General features: G+C 46.7%; 1 protein-coding gene across 2 annotated transcripts in view; it reads left to right on the top strand.

The window, feature by feature from the left end:
• The window catches only part of LOC138970456 (phospholipid-transporting ATPase ABCA3-like), an 86,615-nt gene that overhangs the window by 44,028 nt on the left and 25,121 nt on the right, over positions 1-17,466 (top strand). The window contains exons 6-8 of one of the 2 annotated variants that reach the window (XM_070342908.1): positions 4,726-5,512; positions 5,892-7,279; positions 16,392-16,589. In XM_070342908.1, coding sequence (XP_070199009.1) covers positions 4,726-5,512; positions 5,892-7,279; positions 16,392-16,589 — 2,373 coding nt within the window. The remainder of the gene's footprint in view (positions 1-4,725; positions 5,513-5,891; positions 7,280-16,391; positions 16,590-17,466) is intronic. The other variant, XM_070342909.1, reaches the window with a different exon arrangement.

The raw sequence follows: 17,466 nt of genomic DNA, 5'->3' as shown, positions 1-17,466 counted from the left end.
TTGAAGTGACCTTGACCCTGAACTATGGAAGATAACTGTTTCAAACTTAAAAATTATGTGGGGCACATGTTATGCTTTCATAATGAGACACATTTGGTCACATATGATCAAGGTCAAGGTCACTTTGACCCTTATGAAATGTGACCAAAATAAGGTAGTGAACCACTAAAAGTGACCATATCTCATGGTAGAAAGAGCCAATAAGCACCATTGTACTTCCTATGTCTTGAATTAACAGCTTCGTGTTGCATGACCTTGACCTTGGGTCAAGGTCACATGTATTTTGGTAGGAAAAATGTGTAAAGCAGTTCTTAGTGTATGATGTCATTGCTAGGTTTAGTTATTTGACCTTGACCCTGAAGTTCAAGGTCATGTAAAGGTCAAGGTCAAGCATGTGACTCGTATGGGCTTTGCCCTTCTTGTTCACTTCAGTATTGAGTCTGATTTCGTCGTCCAGCTTGAATCGAAAAGCACTCTTCTTACAAAAAAAACAACTTCGTTGCGAGCTACGAGGGGGGCGATGCTTTACCACGTGCAGCGGGAATGGGCTTTTTGGACGTAATGTGCATGGGCATGGGGAAATTCTCGTAGCGTGCACCGTGCACAGAGGTCCGGCGTGCACCGTGCATGGAGCTGTCTCGTAGCGTGCACCGTGCACAGAGGTCCGGCGTGCATCGTGCATGGAGCTGTCTCGTAGCGTGCACCGTGCACAGAGGTCCGGCGTGCACCGTGCATGGAGCTGTCTCGTAGCGTGCACCGTGCACAGAGGTCCGGCGTGCACCGTGCATGGAGCTGTCTCGTAGCGTGCACCGTGCACAGAGGTCCGGCGTGCACCGTGCATGGAGCTGTCTCGTAGCGTGCACCGTGCACAGAGGTCCGGCGTGCACCGTGCATGGAGCTGTCTCGTAGCGTGCACCGTGCACAGAGGTCCGGCGTGCACCGTGCATGGAGCTGTCTCGTAGCGTGCACCGTGCACAGAGGTCCGGCGTGCACCGTGCATGGAGCTGTTTCGTAGCGTGCACCGTGCACAGAGGTCCGGCGTGCACCGTGCATGGAGCTGTTTCGTAGCGTGCACCGTGCACAGAGGTCCGGCGTGCACCGTGCATGGAGCTGTTTCGTAGCGTGCACCGTGCACAGAGGTCCGGCGTGCACCGTGCATGGAGCTGTTTCGTAGCGTGCACCGTGCACAGAGGTCCGGCGTGCACCGTGCATGGAGCTGTCTTGTAGCGTGCACCGTGCACAGAGGTCCGGCGTGCACCGTGCATGGAGCTGTTTCGTAGCGTGCACCGTGCACAGAGGTCCGGCGTGCACCGTGCATGGAGCTGTCTCGTAGCGTGCACCGTGCACAGAGGTCCGGCGTGCACCGTGCATGGAGCTGTCTCGTAGCGTGCACCGTGCACAGAGGTCCGGCGTGCACCGTGCATGGAGCTGTCTCGTAGCGTGCACCGTGCACAGAGGTCCGGCGTGCACCGTGCATGGAGCTGTCTCGTAGCGTGCACCGTGCACAGAGGTCCGGCGTGCACCGTGCATGGAGCTGTCACGTAGCGTGCACCGTGCACAGAGGTCCGGCGTGCACCGTGCATGGAGCTGTCTCGTAGCGTGCACCGTGCACAGAGGTCCGGCGTGCATCGTGCATGGAGCTGTCTCGTAGCGTGCACCGTGCACAGAGGTCCGGCGTGCACCGTGCATGGAGCTGTCTCGTAGCGTGCACCGTGCACAGAGGTCCGGCGTGCACCGTGCATGGAGCTGTCTCGTAGCGTGCACCGTGCACAGAGGTCCGGCGTGCATCGTGCATGGAGCTGTCTCGTAGCGTGCACCGTGCACAGAGGTCCGGCGTGCACCGTGCATGGAGCTGTCTCGTAGCGTGCACCGTGCACAGAGGTCCGGCGTGCACCGTGCATGGAGCTGTTTCGTAGCGTGCACCGTGCACAGAGGTCCGGCGTGCACCGTGCATGGAGCTGTCTCGTAGCGTGCACCGTGCACAGAGGTCCGGCGTGCACCGTGCATGGAGCTGTCTCGTAGCGTGCACCGTGCACAGAGGTCCGGCGTGCACCGTGCATGGAGCTGTCTCGTAGCGTGCACCGTGCACAGAGGTCCGGCGTGCACCGTGCATGGAGCTGTCTCGTAGCGTGCACCGTGCACAGAGGTCCGGCGTGCACCGTGCATGGAGCTGTCTCGTAGCGTGCACCGTGCACAGAGGTCCGGCGTGCACCGTGCATGGAGCTGTCTCGTAGCGTGCACCGTGCACAGAGGTCCGGCGTGCACCGTGCATGGAGCTGTCTCGTAGCGTGCACCGTGCACAGAGGTCCGGCGTGCACCGTGCATGGAGCTGTCTCGTAGCGTGCACCGTGCACAGAGGTCCGGCGTGCACCGTGCATGGAGCTGTCTCGTAGCGTGCACCGTGCACAGAGGTCCGGCGTGCACCGTGCATGGAGCTGTCTCGTAGCGTGCACCGTGCACAGAGGTCCGGCGTGCACCGTGCATGGAGCTGTCTCGTAGCGTGCACCGTGCACAGAGGTCCGGCGTGCACCGTGCATGGAGCTGTCTCGTAGCGTGCACCGTGCACAGAGGTCCGGCGTGCACCGTGCATGGAGCTGTCTCGTAGCGTGCACCGTGCACAGAGGTCCGGCGTGCATCGTGCATGGAGCTGTCTCGTAGCGTGCACCGTGCACAGAGGTCCGGCGTGCACCGTGCATGGAGCTGTCTCGTAGCGTGCACCGTGCACAGAGGTCCGGCGTGCACCGTGCAGGGAGCTGTCTCGTAGCGTGCACCGTGCACAGAGGTCCGGCGTGCACCGTGCATGGAGCTGTCTCGTAGCGTGCACCGTGCACAGAGGTCCGGCGTGCATCGTGCATGGAGCTGTCTCGTAGCGTGCACCGTGCACAGAGGTCCGGCGTGCACCGTGCATGGAGCTGTCTCGTAGCGTGCACCGTGCACAGAGGTCCGGCGTGCACCGTGCATGGAGCTGTCTCGTAACGTGCACCGTGGATCACCGTGCGTGGCACTTTTGGCCTCAACGTGCACGTGCACAGACCCCCCCCCCCCCCCTTGGTGACCCTCAGCTACGGCGAAGCTTCGCATGTCAAAACTTGAGAAGCGATGTTGGGCTCAAAGCAGAGACTATGGTCAATGTACCACGCCGTTGCCGCGAGTTTTCGGTATAAAGACTTGGCGAAGCTTCGTGTGGTCGACTACGGCCTCAATTAAGGACGGGCTTTAACAAGAACTAAGCCTTATGATGATGTAACCACCTCACATGTTGAGTGCACCAGGCTCGGTGGGCAGCTGGATGGTTGGCAGTCAATGTTGTTTTGCGAACTGGGCGTCTTTCTCTGAAGTTGAAAGTGTGTAAGCAGTTTGTAACACTTTGATTACTGAAAGCAGTGTGTGGCGGCAGCTCTTGGTCGATGCCTGCTGCCTTTTCAGTAACCTTTTTTCGCTGCATGACCTTCATTTGGATGAGGCGATCCTTCATTGTTGTGGTGACTGTAGGCCAACCATAACATTGTTGTGGTGACTGTAGGCCGACCATAACATTGTTGTGGTGACTGTAGGCCAACCATAACATTGTTGTGGTGACTGTAGGCCAACCATAGCATTGTTGTGGTGACTGTAGGCCAACCATAACATTGTCGTAACTGTACTGTGCCAATTGCTTGAAGCCATTGCTTCAGTCCGATGATGTTGAAGTGTGACACTGCAACACACGGAACCACTTGCCTGGCAGAAACAACATCTAGAAATGTTCGCTTGAGTTCGTTTCCCTGTTGTTTTCCATGTTATCATTATCATTGGTCCAACCCTGCTCTGGTGACCAGCTCTTGATAACGACCAGCTCTTGATAATGACTACCTCTTGATAACGAATACCTCTTGATAACGAATACCTCTTGATGACGACCACCTCTTGATAACGACCACCTCTTGATAACGACCACCTCTTGATAACGACCACCTCTTGATAACGACGATCTGCCCATTACGACCACCCCGACGACATTTCCAAAAATGTGACCCTCCACCACGGAATGAGTCGCTTCACAAGTCACCAATGTGTGATTTTTGTATTTCTCTATTTTCTAAAGGATTGTTTATGCTCTACCCAGGGTTGAAACCATGTTACTAAAGAGCAAAAACTGTTTGAGTTATAAGCCTGTGAATGAGGTAACCCTCAAAACCTCGGTTCTGGTAAAAATAGCCCCAAAATGTTTAACCTACCCAGGCCTCTTTCCATAGCAACCCGCTCAAAGGTCAAGTATATTTACCAATAGAAACTAGACAGTTTGAAAGTCGGAACAAAGACCTCTCCATTCATGTGTGTAGCGACGGGTCCTTTGGAAGTATACAGGGCGAATGTTGGGTAAAAGTGGCTTTTTTGGGGGCGCTAATCTCACACAAAAACGCATGGGTAGGGAGCTTCAAATGCGTGTTATTCAACTTTTAAGGCATTTTCAGCTTATCAGGTGATATAAGTAGGTGGACAACTGACTATAGAAATGTAACGAAATCGCAAAATTGATACGTGACAACCACTGGACGTAATTATTGATGACAAGCGACTCATTCCGTGGTGGAGGGTCACAAAGGTTCTTTCCGGTATAACTGATTCACCTCTCCATTGCGACCACCTGTCGATAACGAGCAATTTTGGTCGGCCTTTGGTTGGTTGTTGGAGACAGGTTTGATTGTACCATATTAAAATGGAATACAATCTTGTTTGGACCAGGTGACTTTCCTGCTGCCCGATGACCAGTCCGCCCAGTTCCCCGACCTCTTCGCCTTCCTCGAGCAGAACAAGGGTGAGCTGGGCATCACGTATTTTGGCGCCTCCGCCACGACCATGGAAGAGGTGTTTCTCAAGGTCGGGGAGAGCGCAGAGATTGCCGCGCATTCCAGCAGCACCCTCATCGCCGTGCCGGAGGAGGGGGACCAGGGGGAGGAGGAGGAAGAGGAGGAAGAAACCACCTCGGTCACCTCGGCTCCTGAAACCGGGAGCTCCATCGATCCCAGACCTGGGGAGCAGTCCAACAACGTAAACAACGACGAGAGGAGCGACGTCAACCAGAACTCCGGCGACGTCAACCAGGGGGCCAGTGACGTTAAGCAGAAGGCCTTTAACGTCAAACTGAAGGCCAGGGGTGTCAATCAACCCGCCAGTGACGTCAACATGACGACCAATGACCTAAATCTGAAGGCCAGGGGCGTCAATCTGAAGGCCAATGACATTGTACCGACGACCAGTGACGTCAGACTGAAGGCCAGTGACGCCAACCAAAACGCCCAAGCGGTGGTGGACGTGTTGGCTCTGTCCCGGGGCTACAGTCGCCTGTCGGGCCTCCACCTCAGCCTGTCCCAGCTGCGGGGCATGCTGGTGAAGAAAATGATCTGCTGGTGGCGCAGTCCTGCCACCAGCCTCATCCAGATCATACTGCCTGTCGTCTTCGCCGTGCTGGCCTATCTCGTGGCCAAGCAAACATTAAACGTGGCGGATGCAAAAGGAAGTCCTCAAAAAGGTACACGCGGTTTAATGTGGTATGTGTGCTTGCGTACGTAGTACGTGCGTGTGTGTGTTTGTGTTTGTCTGTGTGTGTGTGTGTGTGTGTGTGTGTGTGTGTGTGTGTGTGTGTGTGTGTGTTTTGGCGTGTGTGTTTGTGTGTGTGTGTGTGTGTGTGTGTGTGTTTTGGCGTGTGTGTTTGCGCGCGCGCGCGCGTGCGTGTGTGTGTGTGTATGTGTGTGTGTGTTTGTGTGTGTGTGTGTCAAGAATTCGGTGAGCAATTGTATTTTGTTTTGTTTGAAGGTATTGAATGTACTCAAGCCAACTTCTTTCCCAGCTAGTGTTCTGCACATTATAGACATTAAGTCTTATCTCACATGTCTCATCAATTTGTTAAGGTGTAAGCCCGCCGCTCAAGCTCAACCTTGACCCGTTCTGTGAAACCACCGTGCCTTACGGCGTCTTCGACCTGCCCAGCCGAGTCACCCCGCCAGAAGTCAAAGCCTCTCTCAGCAGCCTGAGCAAGCTGTACGCCGGTCAGTTTGGCGACGGTCAGCACACAGCTAAGGAGGTGGGCAGCTTCAAGGACCTGTGCAAACTGACCGTGGGCTTCTCGCCGCAAGACTTTTCCAGGAAGGTCATCGTGGGAGCTGCCTTCATGCCGGGGGAAAAAGTGTCAGAGATAATGGCCACAGCGCTCTACAACCCCTTCCCGATCCACGCCAGGGCCATCGCTTTTGCCCTCGTCCTTAACGCCGTAGCCAAGGAGCGAGTCAACAGCAGCGTCAACATCGTCCCAGTCCTCTACCCGCTTCCCCAAAAGTCCGCGATAGACGCACATTTTTCAAAGGAACAGCTCAAACTGTTTATTTACGGGTTGGTGGGCCTTATGTTGGGCATGATTTTGGGGCTCGGCATGGCCTTCCACTCCCCCCTCTTCATCGTCTCCATCATGAGCGAGGGCACGGCTGGCTCCAAGCACTTGCAGCGTGTGAGCGGGGTGAGCCCCTTGGTGTACTGGACGGGCAACCTGCTGTGGGACCTGGCGGTGTGCGCGCCAACCTTCGCCGTGATCATCGGCCTGCTGTGCCTTTCTGGCCTTGAGCCCATCACAGAGGGCTCGCGACCCGCTCTCGTCGTCGTCCTCTTCGCGCTGTACGGTCTGGCCATGCTGTCTTTCGCCTACCTTGCGCACTTCTTCTTCAAGTCGGCGCTCAACGCCATGACCATTCTCTTCTTTCTTAACCTCGCCAGCGGCGTTATCATGCCGGTCGTTGTGTTCCTCTTCTCTTTTTTTAGAACCTATAAAAGCATGGCCAACACCCTGGACCAGGTGTGCAGTTACTTGTTGCCACTCTACAACCTCATCGCTGGGTTGAGCAGGCTTTTCACCAACTACGTCACACTTACCTCGTGTGAACTGGGCAACTACACGCAGTCGTGCCTTGTCAGGGAGGGCCGGTGCTGCAAAGGCTTCAGCAAGGGTTGTGGCGGCCGGGAGTGTGACGACTTCTCGGAGAACTACTGGGCCTTAGAGGGCGGCACGGGCAAGTACCTGCTGTGCTTGTTCGTGCAGGGTGTGGTTTTCCTGCTGCTGACGCTGGAGTTTGAGAGGCAGGGGCTGTCGCGGTGTGACTGTGCCTGTATCTATGGGTGTTCGTGTATGGGAGGGAGGCACACAGAGGGGGACGCCGCGGAGGAAGACGAAGACGTGGCTGAAGAAAGGCGGCGCATCGCGAGCAGCGACGTCAAGGAGTTGTGCAAGCAGGACTGCGTGCTGGTCAAGGTATCTCTGTCTCTCTCTTTCTCTCTGTGTGTAAACTCTCTGTCTCTCTCAATCTCTGTCTGTTTCTGTCTCTCACAGTGTCTCTCTATGTCTCTTTATCTATCTCTCTGTCTGTTTCCACGGTGTGGGAGACGTTCTATGCGTGAAAAGATCTGAGGCGGTAGTGATCCAGCTCTGAGGGGCCACTTTTGCGTTGTCGGCTCAGATCGATCACAACTGTAGGTGTCTAAGGCAGAGTTCCACTATACTTTTTGGTTTGCAACGTTCACAAATGCATTGGGTATTACCAAATGTAGGCACATAGATGCTACAATAAATATGGATCGCAATAATTGATCATCTGTGTCAAAAAGTGGAGATGTATATGCAATTTCGTGGTTATGCTCGATACAGACTAGCACAGACCACCCAAACCATCATGGGGAGCTGGGTCAATGTAAAAGCAATGTTTTGGCGTCAAAACATTTTTCAGATTGCTTCTAGATTTCTCTCAAAATTAATTAACTCGTTTAATTGATGTGCCAGCACTGAGGAATAGCAAAATGGGCGGAGCTTAGGTTTGTTCCAGCTCTGACGCAATTCGCAAAACGGACAATATAATTATAAGGCCCTTATAGATGAAATATGTACTCCTGGTGATAGAATAGCATATATTTAACACTTCCTATCAGTGGATGGCATCAAAGTGGTGAAATCTGCATGTTATGCGGCAAAAACGAAATGTTCCAGCTCTGAGGTGTTTGATCGGCAAAATGTTCTAGCTCTGAGCAAATGTTGAAATGTTCCGGCTCTGAGCATTTTTTTTTATCGAATGCTCTGTAACTGAACATTATGACAGATGTAAACGAAAAATCAACACAGAACATTTAATATCTTGCGTAATCAGATATTCCTTGACTTTTAAGGTACTGCATTGGTGTTTTAGAGTAATTTCCAATAATTCTTTGAAGTATGTTGCATCCTCTCAATTTGAAATATTTCATTCAGTGCCAAATGTAAACATCTGCATGCTGTTTAAGGTGGAGATAAATGAAGCTGTTAGGTACCGCAGACACAGTTATTGCTTCGTGTCTATTTGTTTCTTGGCCAGTATTCTTGATTTTGGTACCGTTTAGAATGATGTTTACCGTATTTGAATTGATCAAACACGTGGCAGTCGCTTATAAATGATGAAGTGTTTAGCTTTTCCCGATCAAGGTACATACTATTACTTATTCGAACCTGGCAGTGAGGAGGGTATCACCGCAACAGTTGGTTTACATCATTATATATATATATGTGACCCACCAACACGAAATGAGTCGCATGTCACCTCGCGCGGTTCTGCGCTAGGCTTAAAATAAGTCCGGGGAGTGTCTGGTAACAGTGTGAGGTTCACCTTAGTCACAGGCTTATAACTCAAACAGTTTTCGCTCTTTTCTAAAACGGGTTTCACCACTGGATAGAACATAAAAAACTCTTTAGGAAAATGTAAAAATATGAAAATCATGCAAAGGTGACATGCGACTCATTCCGTGGTGGAGGGTCAGAATACAGAATACAGAATACAGTATTTATTGAGCCAAGTGACATTAAAAAACCATTTAAAGCACAAGGAATTTAGCGTAGTGTTGGTAAAATCACGCACACACACACACCCAAACACACACTGACACACACACACACACGCCCACACATTCACTGACATACACACCAACACACACACGCCCACACTACAGCAGTCACGATCACACCATCACACGCAGGGCAGACATGAGGTAAAACAAATGACAATCATAGATCTATTAAAAGAAAAGGTACAAAGAGTGGTCTAAGATGCTGGTGGAAGGGTCTACACAGAATACAATTTTATAATCTAATGCATAGTTAGAACTAGCCCATCCCCTCCACCCACCCACTCATGAATGACTAAAATAATGCAGCTAAAAATATAGAAAAAAAATAAAAATCACACATCAAAGTCCCACTCAACCCCCCCCCCCTCCCCACCACCACCACCACCACCACCACCTAACACTGAGTCACAGGATGTGGTGAGCTCACCGCCAGCAGGATCACCGACTGCGAAGCTGCCCAACTGAGGGATGGGATGCGTTAAGGGAGGAAACAGCTTGGGGGAAGAAAGAGGTCTGGAGACGTCGAGTGCGTGCCCCCAGGGATCGGAATCGACGACCTGAGGGCAGGCGCTCGAAGAGGAGATGGCCAGGGTGGGACTCGTCAGCCACAATTTTCTGGGCTCTGGACAGCATGCGCTTGGCATAGAGGGATGCTAGGGAGGGCAGCTCACAGCCGACGATCCTGCTAGCAGTGCGCACCACACGCTCCAGCTTGTTCTTGAGCAGCTGGGAGGTGTTGCCGTACCACACTGTGATGGAGAATGTCAAGATGCTCTCCACCACGGCCCTGTAGAACTGGACCAGGATGACCTGGCTGAGGCGGAACTTCTTGAGCTGGCGCAAGAAGTAGAGGCGTTGCCGCGCTCGCTTGACGATGGCGTCAACGTTATCATCCCAGCACAGGTCGTTGGAGATGGTGGTGCCTAAGAACTTGAAAAAGTCCACCATCTCGATGGGATCGCCGTTGATGATCAGTGGAGCCACAGGGCCTTTTTTTCTGCGAAAGTCCACCACCATCTCCTTGGTCTTGGTGGCGTTCAGCAGGAGATTGTTGTTGTCGCACCACGACACCAGACAGTCGACCTCCTGGCGGTACACGGTCTCATCACCGCCGGTGATGAGACCTTCGGCTGTGGTGTCGTCAGCGAACTTCACCAGCTGAACTGAGTCATGAGAGGCGACGCAGTCGTTGGTGAAGAGGCAGTAGAGCAGCGGTGAGAGGACGCACCCCTGGGGTGCTCCGGTGCTCAGGACCAGCGTCTTGGAGAGGAGGCCGTTGACCTTGACTGTCTGGGGGCGCTGAAGGAGGAAGTCAAGGAGCCACAGGCAGAGGGAAGGGGCAAGGTCAAAGAGGAGGAGCTTGTCATGGAGTTTTTGGGGGATAATGGTGTTAAAGGCCGAGGCATATATATGTCACCGTGTATGTATGTGTAATTTTGATTCTCTGCTAGAGGAAGTAGATATTAGCAAAATACATGTACATATCAATTACGGCCGCCAGATGCATTTTATATTTTCAAATTATCTACTTACGCTAGCAGATAATCCAAACCGTACATACGTACATGACCGTAAAAGTCAACCTCCCCAAAGTTTGAACCGAATCCCTGCACCATCTTTGTATCATCTACACACCGTTTGTACGATTTGTCACAAATTGTCAACGTTCAACAACATTAGCTCTGGTTTTTGGCACTCAGCTTTTTCTGTCTGTGAAAACGTTGCAACATGTGAACGTCAGGGCATGCAAAATTGATGACGTCACCATATGTCATCGCAGCTTAAAGGCACAGTAAGCCTCCCGTAAACCATCACAGATACTGTCAGGCTTTTACACACAGTACAAACACCCTTCCATTTGAATGCTCACCGAACGGGAACATCCTAGGTGCTCTACGTAAAGAGCTAGCAATTTTCAAAGAATTAATTTTGCGGATTGTCTAGCAGACAATCGCACGGTGGGTTTTTTTGCGCTGCTGACCTAACTTTTGAAATCTAAATAATAAATTGACAGCTTGTTACACAAACATTCTTAAATCATAAAATTAAAAGAATTTTTTTTTTCATCAAGACAAGATCAGAACAATACGAAGTTTTGAAAATTTAAAAAAAGATAGCCCGGAAGCAGGGCCACGCAAGGTCGTGGTGCTCGTAGCAGACGACGCTGCCTGGCGCCAGTTCCTCTGAACCGTTAACCGCCACTGCTCTAGTTCGCAGCCATTTCAATGTTGCATTTCAGTAGCATTGCCACATCGCCCAGCGTCAACTGAGGACACATTGAAAAGGCACTTTTTTTTCACTTTGAGTGAAAAATAATTGGCATAATTGATGTTTGTGAGCCACATATGTATCAAATAAAAAAGGAATGAATAAAGAAATGATTCAAAAACAAAGTTTACTGTATGAAATTAATAAAAGATGTTTTGGAATATTTTGAGTGTGAAAGTGCGTGTTCGTCTTCACTGCCTCTCGCGGCCATTTTCGCGTCACTCTTAGCAGACGACCAATTCATTTCAAACTGCTCGGAATACCGTAATTTTCATTGGAGGGCTGTGATATTTTGCAACCAATCAGAGAAAGCCTTACATCTTTCCCATACCAAAAAAACGCGAACCACCGGAAGCTACATCTCCATCAGCATATCGGTGAATATTACTCGTGTGAGTTTCACTAAAATTTGGTCTGAAAACTTCCATCGGCATACACGGTTAAAGTGCAGTTTATAAAACATTAACTTCTGTTTCATTTAAGCCAAAAATCAAAAGAATCAAGCGAGAAATGACTTATTCCCAACGATTATGCTGCGAAAAACTGGACCCGAAAAATGCGAAACTCGGTCGATCAAAAGCCTGAAGAGGTTGCGATCTCGGCTCGCTCAAAGCAAAGTGATTTCGAACTAAAATGACCATATCTCGAGAACTACTGCACCGATTTAAATAAAACAAATTGCTATCTGCTCAGAATGTTAATCTCTTTAAAGTGGTGTGTTTCTTGTCATTCAACCATTAATTTCAAAATGTCATGTCATTGCCACAGGAATCATGTAATTAGCTACTAGCTTTGTCCTCAAATGACGCCCAAAATTTCTAAACTAAAATGACCATATCTCGAGAACTACTGCGCCGATTTAAATAAAACAAATTGCTATGTGCTCAGAATTTTGATCTCTTTAAAATGGTGTGTTTCTTGTCATTCGACCATTAATTTCAAAATTTCATGTGTCATTGCTAATTTCAGATTCAAAGGTACACAATAACGTGCTATTGCAGATAAGCTTACAGAGATTCGCATTGAAATCACAAACTGACGGTTAAAATGTGAAAAAAAAGGAAACTGGATTACACGGGTTCACGATGGCTCAGAGGTAAAATAAACCACGCAAAAATAAATTCTTTGAAAATTGCTTGCTCTTTACGGAGGGCACCTAGAATGTTCTCAAGCGGTGAGTGTTTAAATGAAATGGTGTTTGTACTCTGTGTAAGAGCCTGACAGTATCTGTGATGGTTTACGGGAGGCTTACAGTGCCTTTAACAGACATCTGTATTATAATGGTTAGTGTGTTTGTATCCACCCATGAAATACAAAAACATCCCCTGGAAGAGCTTATAACCATAGGTCCAAGATTTTTTCACATCAGATGTGTACCTCATAGTTAATTTAAACTCCAGATTAAGCCATCGTACAGTTTGGAAGAGTTTGAAAGAAATGATGTCAAGTGCAAATGAATCGCAGTAGTTATTTCTCAAAAACTTGACACACGCATCAGCATCACCTTTTTGTTTCAAAATCGAAAACTCTTTGATAGGATATTAACCAACTCTTCACTGAAATAATTTTGTTCTGTATGTAGAGAACATGGTTGTGAACCATTCATTTTCAGATGTAGATTTTTTTCCTAGTTAAGCAACCCTCAGCATCAAGATACACATGTTCTACCCTTTCGTCTGGTTTCACTTGATAATCAAAAAGTTGTTGGCTTCATTTTGACAAAGGAAACGGCTGTACACTTCAAAAGTTTCTCCTTGGTGTTCTTTTTGACAATGTAAGTATGCTTTGATGATGCTGTCTTCTCGTTTCGTGCTGTTTCCACATCTCACATATTCCATATTCCATTACTTGCAAGTTGCATTTAGCTAAAAACAAACAAACCAAAAACCCAAATATCACTTTAACTTTATATAGGTGAACAGCTCAGATCATGGGTAATTTTAACACCTTCACATTTAAATGCTTATTTTATAGCCATCCATTGAATTGAAAGGAAAACAAAGCATACTAAACTGCTAAGCATGAATCAAACAATAAGAAAATAAAAAGAACCAACAGCATCGTTTTGTATGTGTGGGTAGTAAACACGTTTTATTTACAAAACACGGCGGAAAATGGCGACAAATTTGTTGCACAGCGACAGGTCACTTTCTTCAACCAAGGCCAGTACTTTCATACATGACAAAGGAAAGCAAATATGGCCTGAATAATAAAGTTATAGTGTTCCTTTGCGTGTCTGAGTGATAAACTGTTTTAACCAACTATCTTCTGAAACGTAATTGCACTCAGCAGATTTGTCTTCCGCTCATAACTTTCGTGTCACACGATCTTTGCGACAAAGAGATAGATCGCATTCTCGCAGAAAATCATTGACAACACATTCCAGTCATTTTTAGCATTGCAATTGGGACGGGCTACTATTATAGTGTGTTTTAAGAAAGAAAAACATTGCAGTATCGCCAGAACACGACCAAATGAGTTTTCGTGTCACAGCGTTATGGGCGTGAGATTGTGTTCTCACACTGTAGCAAAATCATTGACAACACAGACAAGTCAGTTTTAGCATAGACATTGGGAAAGGCTACTATTATAGTGTGGTTTAGGAAAGAAAAACATTATAGTATCAGCAGAACACGACCAAATCATGACAAATGAGTTTGCGTTTTGGGCGTTATGGGCGTTTTTTCACACTGCAGATCATATCTCAAAAACTACGGAGTGGATCTTTATGAAATTTGATATGGATATTTTTGACTGGATTTTCTCATAGAAGGTTTTTCCGTTTATTGATAGGACAGTTTGATGACGTCATATTTTACCGTTTGCCAAAAGGTCGAGGCAGCACTTTCACAGTTACAGTTTTTCATCAATTTGATCGAATTTCTTATCACACAATCTCAGATCTAGGCCGGATTATGGGATTGCATTTCAGTTTGGTCACTTAAAGTTTTGTTATTGAAATGTTTGTTCGAAATATGTAATTTTTTCAAATTTTTAAAAATTAATATTTGAAACAAAAAATTTATATTGGTGTATTCCCTATTGCGTCCTGTATCTAAAACTATATAGTTTTGTTGTTTTGTATTGATAATTATGCTTAAAAATGAAGAAAACCGATAAATAACCACTATCTTTATTTATGAAAAAAGACACTTAAAAACAACTTCTATCTATTCCTTACCATTTTCTGATTCCAAATATATATAGTTTCATGGTGTTTGACGTTGAAAATAGGCTAAAACTTAACAAACTCGGATCGTTGAATGGAAATTATACTTCCAAGCTCCGTGCAGCTGACAACATGATAAAAACACGTCATTTCAAGTGTGGAACACGCTCATGACGTCATACTGAAAGGTGATGAATTATGGCTTCACCTTGCGATGTTTCATTTCAAACATGGTAACATTTTTAAAGGGGTTTCTTTCTCAGATTTCTGTTTGCCCTCTGTCTGTCTCTCTATGTCTCCGTCTGTCTGACTGATTCAATTAAATGTGTAATTACTTAGTTTTGCAAAAGTCAAACTAAGTAGGATATACCTAATTGATTCAGGTCTCTAAATTCTTATTGTAAAATTGTGAGTTTTATTCAAAACAAATTTAATTAGGTGTTTTAAACTCAATAATGGGGCATGCTGTGATGAGTAGAAGAATGTGTGCTTACGAGCAGAAAAAGCCCATCAAAGTCAAGAATCGTGTTTTTCTTTTTCTATTTTCACCTTGTAGCTTCATACAGACACTAAGCAACAGTGTAGTTCCACTTCCAGTGCAATATCTTGTACTTTAATTTTGACCATCTGTGTAACACTTTATTGACCCATGATCTGAGCTGTTCACATAGCTGAGACAACATACAATCAAAAAGGTAATGGGAACAAAACTTTTTCAATAAATTGGACCCAAAATGTAAACTGACCTATCGGCAACTTTTTTGAACTCAATATTTCTTTATTACTTTCTTTATTCATTTTTTGTTTTTTAAACATTTGCTTTAAATGCAGAATGAGATACACCCGGTCACATTTGCTCTGAGTCGGAACATTTTCAACTGTTGCTCAGAGCTAGAACATTTTTGCCGATCAAACACCTCAGAGCTGGAACATTTCGTTTTTGCCGCATAACATGCAGATTTCACCATTTTGATGCGATAAAAATGTATACACACACACACATACACACACATATCTACAGACACACGCACGCACATTTTACACACACACACACACAAACACACACACTGCACACACATAGACCTAAGAAATACAAAAGTAAAAACCAGCTGCATTCGAAGATTCGCGAAGAATCTATATCTTTGATCTTCAATTGGATCTGTAGTTGTTAGTCTTACAGGAAAATCAATGGCGATTCTGACATCGATGTTGCGGGTAGTAGTCTGTAACCCCATTAAAAATGAAAGCACACAAATCAAGGTCAAAGACTCTTGTTGAAAAATACGATTCAGCTCCTTATTTTGTAGTCGAAATGTTTTTGTGTGCAGAAATACAAATTTAGATCGATTGCAAGCGTGTTAGATTTCATTGTCAGTGTACGTATGCCACTGTGTCGGAACTATATGCCTCTCGAAACATTCAGTTTGCGTTAGGCCTGTGCTTTTGCTTTATTTTCATGATGAATCCTTAATTCCTGAACCGAATCATTCAGCAGAGCCTCTTTGTAAACCGCCATAAAACATATAGTCCCGTAATGTGCAATGCTGCAAGCGTAACATTGACTTTTGAGAGGATCCCTGAAATGCGACAACTCAGCTAAGATTTCATGTCGACGAATGATGAACACAGTACGTGAACAGAGCAAACACATTGCTTGAAACTGTTTTGTTGCATTATGAAGCCTTGTTTGCAGCCACTTAAAAGTCATATACGACAAGAATGTATTGCATAATTGATAAAAGAACTTACCAGCGAACTTTCGTCAAGGAAGCGGCTGCTCGCCGCTAGGAATTCTGGGTGGTTGAGCACTTTGAAAACTTCCGGTTCCAAATAAGGATATCCTACTATGCTAAATTACTACAATGAATTTTCAAACAGATACCCTGGCTCCGTCATCTCTGATCGGAGGGGGGTGTTTTTTTGAAAGTGTTAGTGACTAGACTCAACATTTTAGCTGTCAAATGTCATTTTCTGTGAGAAAATGTAGACGAGGACCTTTAAATTGATTTACTTAAAACAATTTTTAAAAAAATCTCACTAAAACCTTGTATGAATCCAGGACATATGCAAGACGTACGGGTCTTACCGGGCTGTGGACAAGCTGAGTTTTGGAGTAGAGGAGAAGGGGTGTTTCGGGCTGCTGGGGCAGAACGGGGCGGGCAAGTCCACCACATTCAAGATGCTGACGGGCGAAGTCTTCATAACCAAGGGTGAAGCCTTCGTCAACAACTACAGCGTCAACAGTCAGCTCCGCCTGGTGTGTGTGTATGTGTGTGTGTGTGTGTGTGTGTGTGTGTGTGTGTGTGTGTGTGTGTGTGTGTATGTATGTGTGTGTGTGTGCGTGCGCGCACGTGTGTGTGTGTGTGTGTGTGTGTGTGTGTAACGGCCAGTGATATTGTTATTTTTTCAGACAAGAATTTGTAACAGTGAATTATAGGATAATATCCCGATGCGACCTCGTCAAGTTTTGGGGTCACAGGGGGTCATATTCGATTCATAGATAATAACCTAACATTGACGTTATTTCAGGCATTTTTGAAGCTAGAGCTTTGAAACGTTGAACTCTTTGGTTTTGATCATTTTCCGACATGATCCATGTTTGGTTGACCCCTCTCACAATTTGGGGTCCAAGCTGTGTCATCCTTGTAAAAACTTTGCGTTGAGGTTTTCTGTTGTTGTTGTTTTTTTTAAGCAAAAGCCTCCAAATTTCACACAATTGATGATTAGCAGAAATGACCGAATTTGGTTTGTTTCATCAAAATTCAGATTCACAGCATGAAAATGTTTACTGGAAAAAGATTTTTACCATGGAAAATATCCTCTGAGCTATTAAGAATACAGTGAAACCCGGCTATATTGAAGTAGGCTATATTGAAATCCCGGCTATATTGAAGAATTTGTCAGGTCCCGGCTGAAGCTCTACTTTTTCTTTGTTAAAAACTGTTGGCTACATTGAAGTCGGCTATATTGAAATCCCGGCTATATTGAAACAAAAATTCAGCACACGGGACGTTTTTACCTGGCTATATTAAATGTTTGCTCCAAAGATTTGTTTAACTTTTTATTTTTAAGAACAATGACTGCGCGGGCGCCGAATGATATGACACGCCTCTGTCAGCGCAATCAGTTGAGGA

Source organism: Littorina saxatilis, linkage group LG7 (assembly GCF_037325665.1).
Source record: "Littorina saxatilis isolate snail1 linkage group LG7, US_GU_Lsax_2.0, whole genome shotgun sequence".
Classification (NCBI taxonomy): domain Eukaryota; kingdom Metazoa; phylum Mollusca; class Gastropoda; order Littorinimorpha; family Littorinidae; genus Littorina; species Littorina saxatilis.
The sequence above is the reverse complement of the archived record's forward strand: the minus strand, read 5'-3'. Positions and strand labels throughout refer to the sequence as shown.